Here is a 15,440-nt window from a genome sequence, read left to right as displayed (position 1 = left end):
CCTCTGTAGTGGAATTTGCAGTCGTCTCTTGCTTAGAACTCTTTCAACTAACTGCACCTCCATTACAGGTGAATATATAACCGGAGATAGACTTTCTATCATTCACATCTGATTGAAAATCAGAATCTGTAAACCTGTCTAGTCTCAACTCACCTCCTCCATATACCAGAACCATATCCTTAGTTCTTCTCAAGTACTTAAGGATGTTCTTGATAGCAGTCCAATGATCAAGTCCTGGGTTGGATTGATACCTGCTAGTCATACAAACAGCATACGCAATATTCAGCCTTGTACACAGCATAACATACATTAAGCTACCTATAGCCGAAGCATAAGGCACCTGTGCCATCTTCTCTCTCTCCTCAGGAGTCTTGGGAGACATCGCTTTAGAGAGACGGATACCGTGTCTCACAGGGAGCAATCCTCTTCTGGAATCTTGCATGTTGAACCTCTTCAATACCTTATCCAGATATAGAGCTTGGGATAGACCTATCAATCTTTTCGGTCTATCTCTAAAGATCCGAATACCTAGTATATAGGTCGCTTCTCCCAAATCCTTTATGGAGAAAGTATTAGACAACCAAACCTTTACAGAAGTGAGCATACCAACATCATTACCCATCAGTAGAATGTTATCCACGTATAATACAAGAAAGGTGATCATACTCCCACTAGCCTTCTTATACACACATGGTTCATCTTCGTTCTTGATGAAGCCAAAGGACTTTATGGCCTCATCAAAACGTCGATTCTAGCTCCTCGAAGCCTGTTTAAGACCATAAATGGATCTCTTAAGCTTGCACACCTTGGACTTATCCTTGGATTCAAAACCCTTGGGTTGGTCCATGAATATGTCTTCCTCAATGTATCCATTGAGGAAGGCGGTCTTGACATCCATCTGCCAAACCTCAAATCATAGTGCGCAACAACGGCTAGCATTATCCTAATGGACTTCAGCATGGCTACAGGCGAGAAAGTCTCTTCATAGTCGACTCCCTGCTTTTGGCGATAACCCTTCACCACTAGCCTAGCTTTATAGGTCTCTACCTTTCCATCAGCACCAATCTTCCTCTTGAAAATCTATTTGTTCCCTATAGGTACTATACCTTTAGGAGGATCAACAAGATCCCAGACTTGGTTCTTGCTCGGACTCCATGGCCTCTAGTCATTTAGAAGAATCTATATCTGATATAGCTTCCTCATAAGTGGTAGGATCATCCCTATGATCACTATCTCCATGAACGAACAACTCTTGTACGTTCTCATGGAGATTAAGGTATCTCGCAGGAGTATGAGTTACCCTACCAGACTTTCGAGGTTCTGTGACAATCTCAATCTGAATAGATGTCTCAACTGGTTTATCAATGTCGATCGAAATGGGCATCTGATCGGTTTATGGTACTGATGACGCCTCATCAAGTACTATTTGCCTTCCCATGCCACCTTCCTGGACAAACTGTTTCTCCAAAAAGATCGCATCTCTACTAATAACAATCCTTTGCTCAGTAGGGAAATAAAAATAGTATCCAAGGCTGTCACTTGGATAACCAACAAACCTGCCTTTCTCGGACCGGATTTCCAACTTATCGGTCTTCTATTTCTTAATGAATGCAGGACAACTCCAAATCTTAACGTGCTTAAGATTAGGTGTCCTATCATTCCATATCTCATATGGAGTGGTAGAGACGGACTTGCTTGGAATTCTATTAAGTAAGTAACACGCGGTTTGCAGCGCATATCCCTATATCGAAATTGGGAGATCTGTATAGCTCATCATCGACCGAACCATGTCCAACAGGGTACGGTTCCTCCTTTCAGAAACTCCATTCAACTGTGGTGTTCCTGGTAGAGTAAATTGAGAAACAATACTGTGTTCCTTCAAGAAATCACCAAACTAAGTACACATGTACTCTCCTCCTCAATCAGATCGAAGAGTCTTGATGCTCTTCCTTTCTGCTTCTCTACTTCAGCCTTGAATTCCTTGAACTTTTCAAAGGATTCGTGTTTATACTTCATAAGATAAACATACCCAAAACGAGAATAATCATCGGTAAAGGTGATGAAATAGGAATATCCACTGTTAGCCACTTCACTAAATAGACCACACACATCACTATGTATGAGTTCTAAAACTTCCTTAGCCCTCTCCATTTGTCCCACAAATGGAGTCCTAGTCATCTTGCCTTTAAGACAAGACTCGCAAGTTGAATTAGGTTCAGAACCCAATGGAACTATAAGTCCCATCTTCTCCAACTTACTTATCCTATCATCTGCAACATGCCTTAGTCTAAGGTGCCAAAGTTGCTTTAGACTTGGAATAGATTCGGATAGGGTGTTGATCTCAATCGTGTTCGGAATCGTTTCATTTCTAGCTCTAAGATAATAAAGGCCATCGTGTAAATAACCAACGCCAATAACTTTATTACCATAATAAATGTTGCAAACATCATGTTTGAAATAAAACAAGTATCCACTCCTAGTCAAACTAAAAACATAAATAATGTTCCGATAGGCGTTTGGTAAAACTAAAACACGATCTAGAAATAAAATATGTCCATCCAGATATAATGAAGTCGACCCCATAGCTTCGGCCGCAACACTTGCTCCATTGCCGATCTTTAGGCAGACTTCATTCCTTCCAAGGATCCTACTGCTTGCTAGCCCCTGCATAGAGGTACAAACGTGTGAGCTTGCACTAGTGTCAAGAACCTAAGCTGTAGATGAGCTATATGAACCATTGGAACTAACATAACAAGAAATAGACATACCTTCTAAAGGTTTCTTTCCCTTATTTGCCTTCAATGAGGCGAGGTACTGTTGACAGTTCCTCTTCCAATGTCCATCCTTGCCGCAGTGGAAACAAGTTCCCTTATCCGCAACAACCTTTGCCTTGCCCTTATTCTTGGACACCCTTGTTAACTGCTGAGGAATAGAGCCTTTCTTGGACTTCTTATTCTTCTTGCCAGTCTTATTAGAAGAAATACCAGCCACAATAACGATTTCCTTATCCTCCCTTTTGTTGTTCATAGCATTCTGTACAGTGACCAACATGTTCAACAGCTCAGACAACGAACATGATAACTTGTTCATGTGAAAGTTCACAATGAACCCTGAGAAAGAATCTGGGAGAGACTGAAGAATTAAATCCACATGGAGTTCTTTGTCCATCTGAAACTCAAGCTTCTCAAGCTGTTGAATCAGCCTGATCATCTTTTGCACATGAGTTGCGACTTCAGTTCCCTCTTGCATTCTCGCACGGAACAATTCCTTCGATATCTCATATCGTGCGGTCCTGCTATTCTCCCCATATACCTCCCTGAGATTCTTCAAGATCTCACGAGAACTCTTCATGTTCTCATGCTGCTTCTGCAACTCATTGCTCATGGAAGCAAGCATATAGCAGCGGACCTTCGTGTCATCAACAGACCACTGATCATATGCGTCTTGCTGATCACTCGTAGTATCCCCGCCAGGGAGTTCAATCTCTTGAGTCTCCAGGATATATCCCAGAGCCTCCATGTTTAGGACAATGTTCAGGTTATGCAGCCAGTCCGAAAAGTTAGGCCCAGTGAGCCTATTATCATTCAGTATGCACGAGAGAGGATTCATAGATTTCATACTTATTATGACTGCAGAAAATAACAAGATTAAATTAATGAATTTATGTATATATATAACCATAATGATCATGGACTTTCAATCAAAATGGTCTCCCACTATCTTTTCGAATCCTACACTTCCAAAATAGGCAACGAGAATCCTAATCGGGAAAAATTCCTAACGGGTGATTGAATTCTCATAGAATACTAATTCTCTCAAGTACTTGCCATTATTGGAAAACAAGCATTCTACAAGTGAACAACTCCTTGTTCAGTACATCTCTATATACGGCTCAATCAATTCGGCTCCTAGTACTCTGGACCTCAGGTGCCTACCGTTATTGGTCCATCATACATAGTTAAGTCTAACCCACCAAACCCTAGATATCAGCTACCTCAGGTGCCTGCTGTTATTGGCAACTGACAATCTAAAACATCACATGTTTTAACATTCGTGCAAAAAGATCTCTTAGTTTGTCTCGTGCCCTCGTGTGTCCACGACCAAGAACGAAACAAATTAAAACTCTCTGGAGAATGCTTTGGTGGAGAGCCATGACAGAGGTTTGCAGCCTTATGCCATTCTCGACTTAATATTTTAATTTGGAAGATTTTCTTTAAGGTGACCTTACTATTCGGTTTCACTTTGCACATTATCCGTATTCACACATCACATGTATTAATATGTACTCGGAATCGATAAAAACATGATCATGGACTTACTATTAGCCTAATCCTAGAGCCACAAGAATTAAGCAAAAATTTCCTATAGTCCATAATCACACACCATGCTCGAAATTTATAAAAGGAAACTAATAGCATAAAAGAAAATAAATTTCATGCCAATTTGTAACTCTTTACAAAATATCCAAATATCACATATTAGGATATTTCCAATTTTGAAAAATATACAAGTTATCATATATCTAGTGTATTTTCAAAATTCCTTTTTGATATCAAATATCAAATTTCTAATCTCATTAGAATAGGATATCAAATATCCAATTTTCATAAAATCAAATTTTACGAAGACAATTTTGGTAATTAATTGTTTCGGAAATATAATTTCCAAAATAGCAAAAATTGCTCGTTATGCCATTGTTACGGACTCGGAACGACCTGCCACACTTCAGCCATTACAGCCATGTTCTGACCGAGAAGAATAGCTATCAGCAAAACATGCCGGCAACTCTTAGCCACTGTTCTTCGCACAGATGTCCAGCAATTAGCATTAGCCACCAGACAACCTAGCAACCCGTGAGCGGCAACCAAAAATTTTCTTCACCCACCAAGCAGCGGTAGTGATTCAGCCGAGAAAATCAATCTAATCGTATTGTCTAGGCCGGTCACGAAAACAATTTTCGGGCCCCTTCGTTATCGATTTATCAAACAATTTAATAAATCACAATCAACCACCAAAATTATGCACGATAATGTATCTAATCGTATAGAAGGGTGACTCTGATACCACTGTTAGAAAACCAAGCACGTACGCAGCAGAAAGTTTAATTACGGTAAAAATCAAATTTTTATTACGTGCTCATTTAATCAAAAACTTCAAGATCATATCTTGACATAAGAATCGTCTTCTAAACGAATAGACAACATCACATAATGAATCCATAAGAAAAGTTACGAACTTTTCACTAACCTTATTTATTCGAGTCGATCAAATTAGTCGTCTAAGTGTCCGGCCTCTAGCTCGTCCACACGAGCACGTCTCCACCGAGATTAGACTCCTCTCGACCCGTACACTCCAATCTAGGTCACCGATCTCGAACGGAATTGTCATGGAATGAAAGGACCTCTTCAAGGACGTCAAGGACAATACCGAAACACCGAATTAGAGCCGAGGAAGACTCCGAATTGCCTCGGAAATAACGTGGCTGAGCTGCTGTAATTTTTCAGCTGAAGCCTCCTCTCTTTCTCTCTAATATATCGGGTCTTATTGATAGATCGTCCTCTAGGGTTTTCTGTAAGAACATATCTATATATATCTTTACCCTAGGGACTATAAGTCATCCAATGACTTACCCTTATAGTTAGAAAGAAAGATTAAATAAGTCATTGACAAGAGTTTCCATAAATAGACGATCTATTTACAGAAACTCTCCAAATAAGGAAACTATTGTATTTCCTTAATTAGATTTATCCTTGATATTGAACTCGGCTTCAGGATGTGCTAGCACCCTCGCAACCACATTGCGAACCTCGTTCGATAATTAATTTCTAATTAACTTCCTTAATTAGAATCAATTCTTTTCTCGGTTTAGACACGCTCAATGTGTGTGACTAACTAGGTTCATCATCAAATGGCAATGGGATTATAGTATCAACTCATTTGATACTACCAGAAACTCTTTCCGTAACCGAAAACATAATTCCCAAAATGCCCTTGATTCCCAAAGTTCACGAGTGACACCTAGCAGCATATCGTGACAATCCCAAAGATGACGAATGTATAATTGGAACATTCTGATGAATCTATGATCGTATATACCATGCACTGAATCCTTTCACTACAAGATCCCGATCTAGTTAGAGCTACGGTAAATGCCAAACTCTATAGCTGATCATATGGACTCTCTAATTTCATTCTTAGATCCATAGCAATTGAACAGAAACTCCTTTCTATTCAAGTCTATCTACCCCGGCCGAGGATTTCTCCATCTAGAATAAAACTCATATCCATAGGACATTTTCTCTGTTTACTCAGGTTAGTGAATCCCATCTTGATCAGACACCTAACTCCAAGTATAACTAATTAGGACCACTATCTGCCGAATACTCACGTTAAGGACAAATACATTAGCAGTAGCAAATCCTAATTACCTATACTTGAGATAGCGTTCCATCTCAGGTCTAAGGACTATATGCACTAATACGATCCAGATAACATTCATTGACATTAGTAAATTACCGTATGAATATTATCTGCACGTCACGTTCGACTACTTATCATATAAGTATCCACATATCTGTCATGATAACAGTTATCAAATAGCATGAGACTCACTACTCCATCTTCATTAATATCTGTATACTAATCATGGAAACAAATAGAGGTGACGATCCATCTGGAGAAATAATGTCCACTTAAGTCTCCTACGATCGTGAATAATTTAAAGATATTCTTACCGAATTACTTCGTCACTCATATTCTTAACTCTTAAGAATGAAGCATTCAAAATATTTTAAGGATTTTATTCTAATAAACATAGACAATATACGAATAATAGAATAAACTTTATTACCATAAAAGGAATTATCCAAATATATAAATCAAGCTGTAAGGCATATCACTAACAATAAGTACCTTGCATAATTATCCAAATTATCAGTAATTTTAAATGGCAATGCAGCAAATGCCACGTTAATTATTTGTCGTAATGATAATCATAAATGGCAACCGATTAACTTTGTATAAAATAGTGCATAACCCAAAGAAAGTAACTGAATAAATTGCTCAAAATTTGTTACCAAACTCACATGTAAATTTGCCGGAATCCAAGATTAGCTTCTGCATTATAAGTATCCCTTTCTCAGCTGTAAACTCCATCAACTAAATATTAGACTGTGCGTAAACCCAAATAGTCAATCCCGAGAGCCATGGCCAGGATCCTCGTCGCCATTTTTGCGACTTTGTGCTGTCAGTATATATTCATCTTATGTCGAGTACACTTACGTAAATGATCATGATATTTCAACAGTGTCGATGAAATTTCTCAAACATGATACATATATTACTTGACAATGCAGGTATGGCAGTCCTGGGAGCAGATTTAGCGGGTGCCTTGGGTAATCCGAGAGGTGGGCAGGTATGCAAGTTGAAGTGCCCTCCTTGTTACAAGCTTGACACGGCCAACCCAGGCGTCTGCGCTTGTCAGATAGATAAAAAAATCAATTGCATTTGCAACATCGATGCAAAGTGTAATTGCCCTCCTGGACTCGTTGGATCGAGATGTAACAGGGGCAATTGCGTGTGTGTGAAGAAAGATAGTTGAACAGCGATAATTCGATATCAGAATTCAGAATAAGAGTGTAACAGGGCAAGAAATCTCTGATGTAATGGACAAAACGAAACGAAAATAGTAATACTCAGTTTTTTATTTTTCTTGAACTTGTTATGTGCATTTCAATAATCGATGATTCACTTTTTGGGCCTAAATAACTATTAAAACCTGAAATAATATGTTCCGTGCATGAAGTCGAAAGAATCACAAAAGGACAAAGTTGCTATGCTGTTGGAGGAAATAGATTTACCATTTGAGAAGTGTTACGAATATCGAAGTGCGCGGTGCCCAGGGAAGGGGTTGAAAGTATTTATAGATGCGCTACAACGAATGCAACGGTTAGTATCGGAAAAAAAAAATTGACCGCACAGTAAAGTGTGGGTTAAATTACCCTCCTTTCTCTTGAGATTTCAGTCATTAATAAAAAATAAAAAAAACGTGAGTTGACTTAAATGGTTTGGCGCTTTTTTAATTTAAATAAGGTCTCAAGTCCAAATTCTTGTGAATATAGAAAATTCACGTTGGGAGAGTTTTATATCTTAATCGGTCATTCCGACTCGACTGAATTAGTTGGGATCCAATTGGACTTCTGAATATCATGATTCATACAAAAAAGCCGTTCCCGTTTGACCATATTGACTAACACTGTTAGAATATTTTGTGAAATATTCCATTAACTTTTATTATTATTTCAAATTTTCATTTATGAAAAACAAATGACCAACAACAACACAATTATTATTATTGTTGTTGTTGTTTATTTTTAAAAAAAATGAAAAAAAATTATAGGAGCTAATGGAATATTCAGACGGTGTAAATCAATATAGTCAGCAACAGCAACAACAACAACAATTATTACTATTATTATTGTTGTTGTTTATTTTTTTTAAATGAAAAAAAATTATAGGAGTAAATCAATATAGTCAGTAGTTTTACTTTGTAAGTTGATCGCCGTAGTAACATAAATCACCGCTAGGACCAGTCGAAAGCTATTCGGTTTTTTAACAACGAAAGAATATGACACATCCTAATTTGCACGGACTATTATGAAATCATCGTAGCAACTTAAACCATGGGCACGGATGATTAGCAATGAAAACATTTGACGCATCTTAACTTGCAAGCGGGAGAAGTCCGTTGATCCTACCTGAGAAAGCATGACTCACATTGCAGCAAATGAGAGAACATATGTTAATCACTCAAATAATTACTAGAATTTTTAAATTGTGACAACTTAACCGTTTCTTCCTATATAAACTTTTCTCTGCAAGAGGATATGCCAATTCTCACACGTATGGTTTACTTTGCCCATCACATGATTCCTATTGAACCATTTTAACAGTCCCGAGAAACTATTTTCCTTATATCTCTTTGAAAAGCCGAAAAGCGGGAAGCAGCATTTCAATAGCAAGCCAACACATCTTCACATCCAAATTTGAATAAAATCTGCTATCGGGATGTTATGAGTACATTCCATCAACAGAAACACTTATCGAGTCGGTCCAGACCATCTTCTTTGGATAGCTTCACCAACATTCCTCAGAAGTAGTCATTATGTAACACAAACTCATGCATAAAAACTAAAAGCTTCCTCTAAGTTAGTGAAATACATCGCCAGTCAAGAGCAGTCCCATGCTATAACTAATGATGGATAAGAATACAAAAACCAGCCGATGCTTTTTTTGAAAAGAAAATGTCATTTCTATGAGGAATGGATCACTCCGTCCCAACTTACAAAATGGGTGATCACGATTATTAGTTTTATCCACCAGTTGAGCAGATCTTATGCATGTGAAAGACGAGCCGACTCATAGCACGATCTTCCCGCAGAGTCGCCAGTGTGCTCCAGTGTGAAAGAGAGATTTCTCAAATACCCAGATGTCCCGGACAAGGATCTGTGAAAGCACCGAGAGGACAGAACTTTTACTGAAAGAGGCATAAAAGACCTACTCCGAGTCTGAACCATAAGAAAATTATATAGATATACCTTGTGAGTCTAAATCCGGGTATTAAGCTTTGGCGACTAAAACTTGATTATTGAGCAAATTAGGCAGCTTATTAGATTATCCTGTCATCTTCAAATTTGTATGGGCCATCTCATTGATTATGTCATAACGTATTCTAAACCCATAACTGAACAAATAAGACCGCTTAATAATCAAACTTTAGTGTAGCTGTTTCTCAAAAACGTGTCTGCAACTAGGGAAGTAGAGTTTGTTCACGGAAGATGAATTTTCGCAAATGAGAGTCCCTGCAGGGCCTACCTCCTTATTTTTATCACCAGCGACTACTTTGCCATTTGAATCATAAGCCTCAAATCTCTGCAAGAAAATGAGATGGATCAACTCTAGACTTATTCTTCTGAAATATGCCTGATGCACTGAGCAGTTTAACAGATACCAAACCATTTATGGAAGTAAAACTTTCCACAAAAATTACAGCTCTATACCTGCTTAGTTAAGAACTCGAGCGTTAGTTGAACAAACACTTTGTTGACGTCATTTTTGTCCACTCCAATCTGTCTCAGAAGATGGTGCTGTCACTTAGAATTGGAAACATTTATAACCCAAATGACAGACAGTAGCACAGGATTGTACTAGTAGATTCATTTTTTCTTCTGTTACCCTCAGTGCAAACATTGACAAAGAACAAACAAATACAAAACCCGAAATAAGAAATGCTTTTGGTCAGAAAAGAAACAATTAACCCAAACAATGAAATATATTTATCAGATATACGACTTTGACAACCAAATTGGGATCTACTCACAAGCCTAGCTCGTAAAGTTCGTATCTTCACAGCAGGTTCAACCATTTCCCAGTAAACCGTGCTCCACATAGATGTTCTCTGCTTAATATCATTTTTTAGCGTCTGTAAAAGGAAAGGAACACAACATTATGGCCCCAAATCTAAGATTATAGGATGACAACGAGTACATGGACAGAAGCATACGGAGTACATTTTCTCTGTAACAAGCTTCCGCAGCGATTTTTTGTCACCATGAGCCACCAGAAAGTTTATCTGGAACAAAGGGATAAGTGTAGATCTTACTCAAACCAGTCAAATTATGTACCTGCTAATGCTGATTATATAATGGTCCATTTTCCAAGACTTCGAGAAAATCCTGGGTAACTGAGCAACTAATCATCCGAATCACAAGAGTACAACATAAACTTACCTTCTTATATAAATCAATGGCCTCCAGGTAGAACTGCTGTTTCGTGTATCCAGTTCTTCTCAGCTTAGCGATGGCATAAGCACTTTTAAGCTGTAGATTGAAAACACAGAAAAGTGTTTTATGAAGATGACATATAAACTACTTTCTTCCTCAAATTTTAGAAAGCATTTAATACTTCTGTACCACTTCTGTTATCCTCTTTTAAAACATATAAGTTTATTGAAGATGTATAGAAGATATCAGAGACTTCACCTTGAAATTTCTCCTTCGTGCATTTTCTATTTTTGCTTTAAAAAGTCGAACTTATAATCTCACAAAATAGAGAATATTTCTAAAATCTTACACCGTGGGCATCAAATTTTGCAAATGGAAAACAGGTTTCAAAATTAAAAGAACCGAAAAGTAAATACAGCCAGAAGGGAAGTGTCACCTCTAGGATGACATCATCTTTGGTTCTTCGCCAACCACTTCGTGTGAACCATCTGACATCAAAATGTGTCAGAATCTGTGTAGAGATGTAAAAGCAACCACTGCACAATTCTAGTAAAGAAAATATGCACGATAAAGCATTTCAGCTAGATAGTAGCATCATTGAAATTATTACAGAATGAAAATACAAATATGCATTTAGATATATAAAAGGAATAGTATACTTTTACAGACCTCTTCCAAAACGGGATTGGTTCACGAGGAGTATATGGTGCATAAACAAACCCAGGACTAAACAATGAAATTTGAGCCCCCTGCATCGAACATGTCAATAAGATTAAAAAAAAAAAAAAAAGCTTTACAGCATACAGAGAATAATCTCTTCTTTCTCCCGTCCAGCATTTTAGCAAGAAAAGAAATCTTCAGAAAAATGTCTTTGCTGCCGATCTAGTCCATGATTGCTAAATTCCAGCAGAGAAAGCAGAGGTAATGATGAGAAATTAGGGTACTGGCTTCAACAAACACAAATATCTATTGGCCTTTGATGCAAAACAGCAAAAGCTCAGATTCACCCTGAAAAAATTAGCTGCTGATGACTTTACGTGGATTAAGTGTCATGGTGATGATTAACAGATAATATCCAGTTTAAAAGGGCAAAAGAGCAAAGAGCAATAGTGGCAAAGAGAACGTACCCTCTGGCGAGCTTGGGCTGAAGGTTTTACTTGAGTTGCCAATGATCTCACAGAATCACGTAAATTGAGAGTGCAGTTGTCTGAAAGAAAATTGAAAGAAATGATAATTCAGGCAGGCAGAGCACCATCAAGACATGCAGAAACCAAAACTTAAACAGAGTATGCTTTAATAAAAAAAAAAAAAGATAATTGGAAATGGTATGAATACATGATTTACCGGAGATCCATATCCAAGAAGTTACCTTCGTGGAATGAAGAGTCATTGCACTTCCACGAGGTAGGAGAGGGGCATTTTGGTCTTCATGTGACAAAGAAAAGATGCATCCTGAAGTAAATCATGGAACTAAATCAACAGAAGAAAATAACCGATCAAAATAAATCGTTACATGGGGAAGTTATGCAAGGACTCTGAGCCTTTATTTTACAAAGACAAAAATAGGGCTGACTAATGATGAAGCACAGAAGAATACAAGTATTCCATATGATTATCCAAAATTACAGCTATAGATGAAATGCATCTGACAAATAGTCAGGTTATTGCATCCACCATAGCAGATGACCAGTCACAAAGCTTGCCAGAAGTCTGACAAAACCCATCCCATCAAACTTCCCCAATGTCATTCAACTCTAATGGCCTGTCCAGCTCCATTCGTTGACATCCGATGGTAGGGAAAAACATAAAAACCGTAACCGCAATGTGAAATTGCATTTCTTGAATTGCAACATACTAACTGGAACACTGGGTTCATTAGGCAGCACAGGATGCAATTTTCCAAGAAAATTTCAGGAGTTGCCCGGAAAGTATCACTTTTGTCAAATGAAAGAAATTGCTTGTATAAATGAATGCGAAACCGTAGGCGACTATTGATCAGCTTTAACAATTTATATATATTAAATTCAGCATTGCCAAACTATGCCCAACTGAATCTACAGCAGAAACCCTTCAACCAAAATCTTTAATGACATAATGAAAACAAAAGGGTAGCATGAAAGGGATATGAAATGCCACTAGAGATCACTCTTGAGTAGCTTCTTGAGTTTCCAAGCCTGAAAACTTCCGACGAAAAGCTCCATGAATTCATCCAAGTACAAGAAAAACTTCAAGCAAAACTCAGAACGAACGACGTTTGATAATGCCAGAAGCCCGGGTAGATGATTGAAATGAGAAGCGCACTCACAGGTATGGAGATCCTTGAAGCTGAGGCGCCCGGTGAAGACTTCGAGCTCCCTGCAGCAGTCCTCGAAAAGCCATATCCTCAAAGACCCAGAGAGATCTTCGCAATATTCGCTGAACTGAAAGAATTCCGAAGCCCAATCAACAAAACAGAGGAGAGGAGAGAGAGAGAGAGAGAGAGAGAGAGAGAGCGAGAGAAGAGGGAAGGGGCTTTCGAAGGGTTTAACGAAAGATGTCTGCGGGTGCTCTGCAACGGCCGTCCGCCGACGATGGCCTCAATAATGGGCTGCGGCGGGTCCAGATGGGCTACGGGAAAGCCGGCCCAAAATAGAGTCTCCATATTCCCTTTCCAGTCAATATTATTAGGGATGTAGGCACTTCTGGTCCTCAATCTCAGGTTATTTTGTCACTTTCATCCTAAATCTCTTTTTTTTAAAAATATTTTTATATTAATGTTCCCTCCGAGGTTGCCGGTGTCTCCAGAGGTCATTGGCGATGTCAAAGTGGGAGAGATGGCCGTCGGTGAGGCTTCCACCCCCTCTTTTAATCTATCCCTCCCCATTTTTTCTTTTGATTTTTTTTTTTTGATATTTTCATTTATTTGAAAATATATTTTTGGATTGAAGAGTGATTTTCTAACGGAAAATTGGACAGTAGACCTAAACGATCAAAATATGAAATGATAAGAGCGAAGTGGAACGTAAAAAAAATATATATTAAATATATTTAAATATAATATAAAATTTATCAAAATAAATAAATAGATATATATTTTTTTGACAATATATCATTGCACTGACGATTTTTTATAGACATTTCTACTTATTTTATTGGTAAAATTTGCTTTGTTTGTTTATGAAATATAATTTATTTCATTTTACTTTTTTTTAATGTAACAACATAATTATTACTTATTAATTTTTTTAATATAATAATAAATTATTTCATATACTTTTTCTAAATAGAAAATTATCCAATATGCCATAAAAAACGGACTTTACAACAAGTTAACCTTGAATTTTTTTTTTTTTTACATCTCATGAACCCTTCACCATTATAAGGCACACTGATAAGCCATTCCGTCTCTCTTTCGTCAAGAAATGGACGATATCATCCGGCGTGTCATTATTTATTGCTTCATGCTTTTTATTTTTTTCCCCTTTCTTCCGTTTCTCTTTTACTTCCCCCTTTTCTAGTCTTTTCTTCTCTCCCTTTTACTCTTTCTTTCTCTCTTGTTCAATTCAAAAAAAAAAAGAGATTTCAGGAGATCGGCTGATTCGAGTATTCCCACCGCTCAGAAAAGAGAGACTCCCATGAAGAACCCTTCATCAGAAAACAGAAATCAGAGCATTGAGGGGGATCGGGCCTCCTCCGGCAGGTTTCGAGGACCTTCAGCGGACAGTGGAATGGCAGAGTTCACGAGGGACGAGTCTATTTGGTAAGCGGGATACTCGAAGCCTGGAGAGGGATTTGAAGGATCCCGTCCGCAGCATGAAAAGTTCGGCAATTGATCTCCCGGAACTTGCTGGGGGGAGAAGAATTGAACCTTGCTAGACCCTTAGAGTTCGTGGCGTTTTACTGATGCTTATGCTGAGCAGCAGCAACAAGGGGAAGATCGGCGATGGGGCAATCTGAGTGCGACCGATTCGTCGGACATGGCAAACCCATTCAAGCAAGGAATCCCAACAACTCGAGAAACCTGACACCGAATTCAAGTCTTTATTAACAATCGACCTTCAACCTGAGCTCGAGGCAACGCGGTAGAGCTCCTCGCAACAGAGCTCCCAACGGGGCGGAAACAGACGGCAGCTCCAACGTCGATCCTTGACTCTGCACTTCTTCTTCGCCGTAGGACGCGTAGTTTGCGAGCAGACTATTGGAGATATTGAAGAATCTTCGTAGTTTAGGAAAGATATTATTCTTATTTTTGACTTACCCATTTCTACTTATTGTGTACCTAGATATTTTCCTCTTTATTAATCAATCGTTCCATTTTCGGCAAAAGATCATAGTTAATGACCATCGAATTAGTCCCGGATTGATTTCCTTTTTTTCATTATGCACCACTCGATATTTGAAAGTTTTATAACCACGGCTAATTTAGGTTTAAGTCAAGTTGGTCACTTAAGGGGTAAATCTCTCCAAGTCATGGATTTTCTCATTCACAAGACTTGAATCTAAAATCTTATTTAAAGAAACCAAGTATTGGACTACTTGAACCAATCTAAATTGATAGTCCCATGTTTTAATAGATAAAGTTGAGCAATATCATCAATGAATGTTTTATGTTAATCTCATTGTCCTCTTTCTGAGGTGGTTGAGGAAACTCTCCCAACGTAAATTTTGTTCATTTATAAG

At 38.1% G+C, this 15,440-nt stretch overlaps 1 protein-coding gene and 1 long non-coding RNA gene across 6 annotated transcripts; one reads left to right on the top strand and one right to left on the bottom strand.

The window, feature by feature from the left end:
• The first annotated feature begins 7,164 nt into the window (after positions 1-7,164).
• LOC116215689 lies at positions 7,165-7,716 on the top strand. Its single transcript, XR_004158538.1, has 2 exons — positions 7,165-7,245; positions 7,356-7,716. It is a non-coding gene; the product is annotated as an uncharacterized LOC116215689 (long non-coding RNA).
• A 1,302-nt stretch (positions 7,717-9,018) lies between these two features.
• Positions 9,019-13,420, bottom strand: LOC116212988 (39S ribosomal protein L45, mitochondrial-like). Of its 5 annotated transcripts, none has more exons than XM_031547769.1 (12): positions 13,087-13,392; positions 12,915-12,955; positions 12,126-12,233; positions 11,909-11,988; positions 11,451-11,530; positions 11,218-11,269; positions 10,788-10,877; positions 10,562-10,630; positions 10,379-10,480; positions 10,059-10,145; positions 9,874-9,930; positions 9,019-9,504 (listed from the first exon to the last, which is right to left on the bottom strand). In XM_031547769.1, exons 1-12 carry the CDS (start codon positions 13,158-13,160, stop codon positions 9,418-9,420), a joined length of 927 nt encoding a protein of 308 aa, XP_031403629.1. In that variant the 5' UTR covers positions 13,161-13,392; the 3' UTR covers positions 9,019-9,417. The 5 variants fall into 5 exon arrangements, with proteins under 5 accessions (XP_031403629.1, XP_031403630.1, XP_031403631.1 ...); XM_031547770.1 differs by having other exon boundaries at positions 10,059-10,127; positions 13,087-13,381; XM_031547771.1 differs by lacking the exon at positions 10,562-10,630 and having other exon boundaries at positions 13,087-13,420.
• Positions 13,421-15,440: the final 2,020 nt, after the last annotated feature.

This window comes from Punica granatum, chromosome 7 (genome assembly GCF_007655135.1).
Source record: "Punica granatum isolate Tunisia-2019 chromosome 7, ASM765513v2, whole genome shotgun sequence".
NCBI classification, from domain to species: domain Eukaryota; kingdom Viridiplantae; phylum Streptophyta; class Magnoliopsida; order Myrtales; family Lythraceae; genus Punica; species Punica granatum.
The sequence above is the reverse complement of the archived record's forward strand: the minus strand, read 5'-3'. Positions and strand labels throughout refer to the sequence as shown.

Coding starts and splice junctions, on each gene's coding strand:
- LOC116212988 (XM_031547769.1), bottom strand. CDS start 13,160: ATGGCTTTTCGAGGACTGCTGCAGGGAGCTCGAAGTCTTCACCGGGCG. Junction 12,956..13,086: donor CTTCAAGGATCTCCATACCT/GTGAGTGCGCTT, acceptor GGAAGTTTTCAG/GCTTGGAAACTCAAGAAGCT. Junction 10,146..10,378: donor GAACTTTACGAGCTAGGCTT/GTGAGTAGATCC, acceptor TCTAAGTGACAG/CACCATCTTCTGAGACAGAT.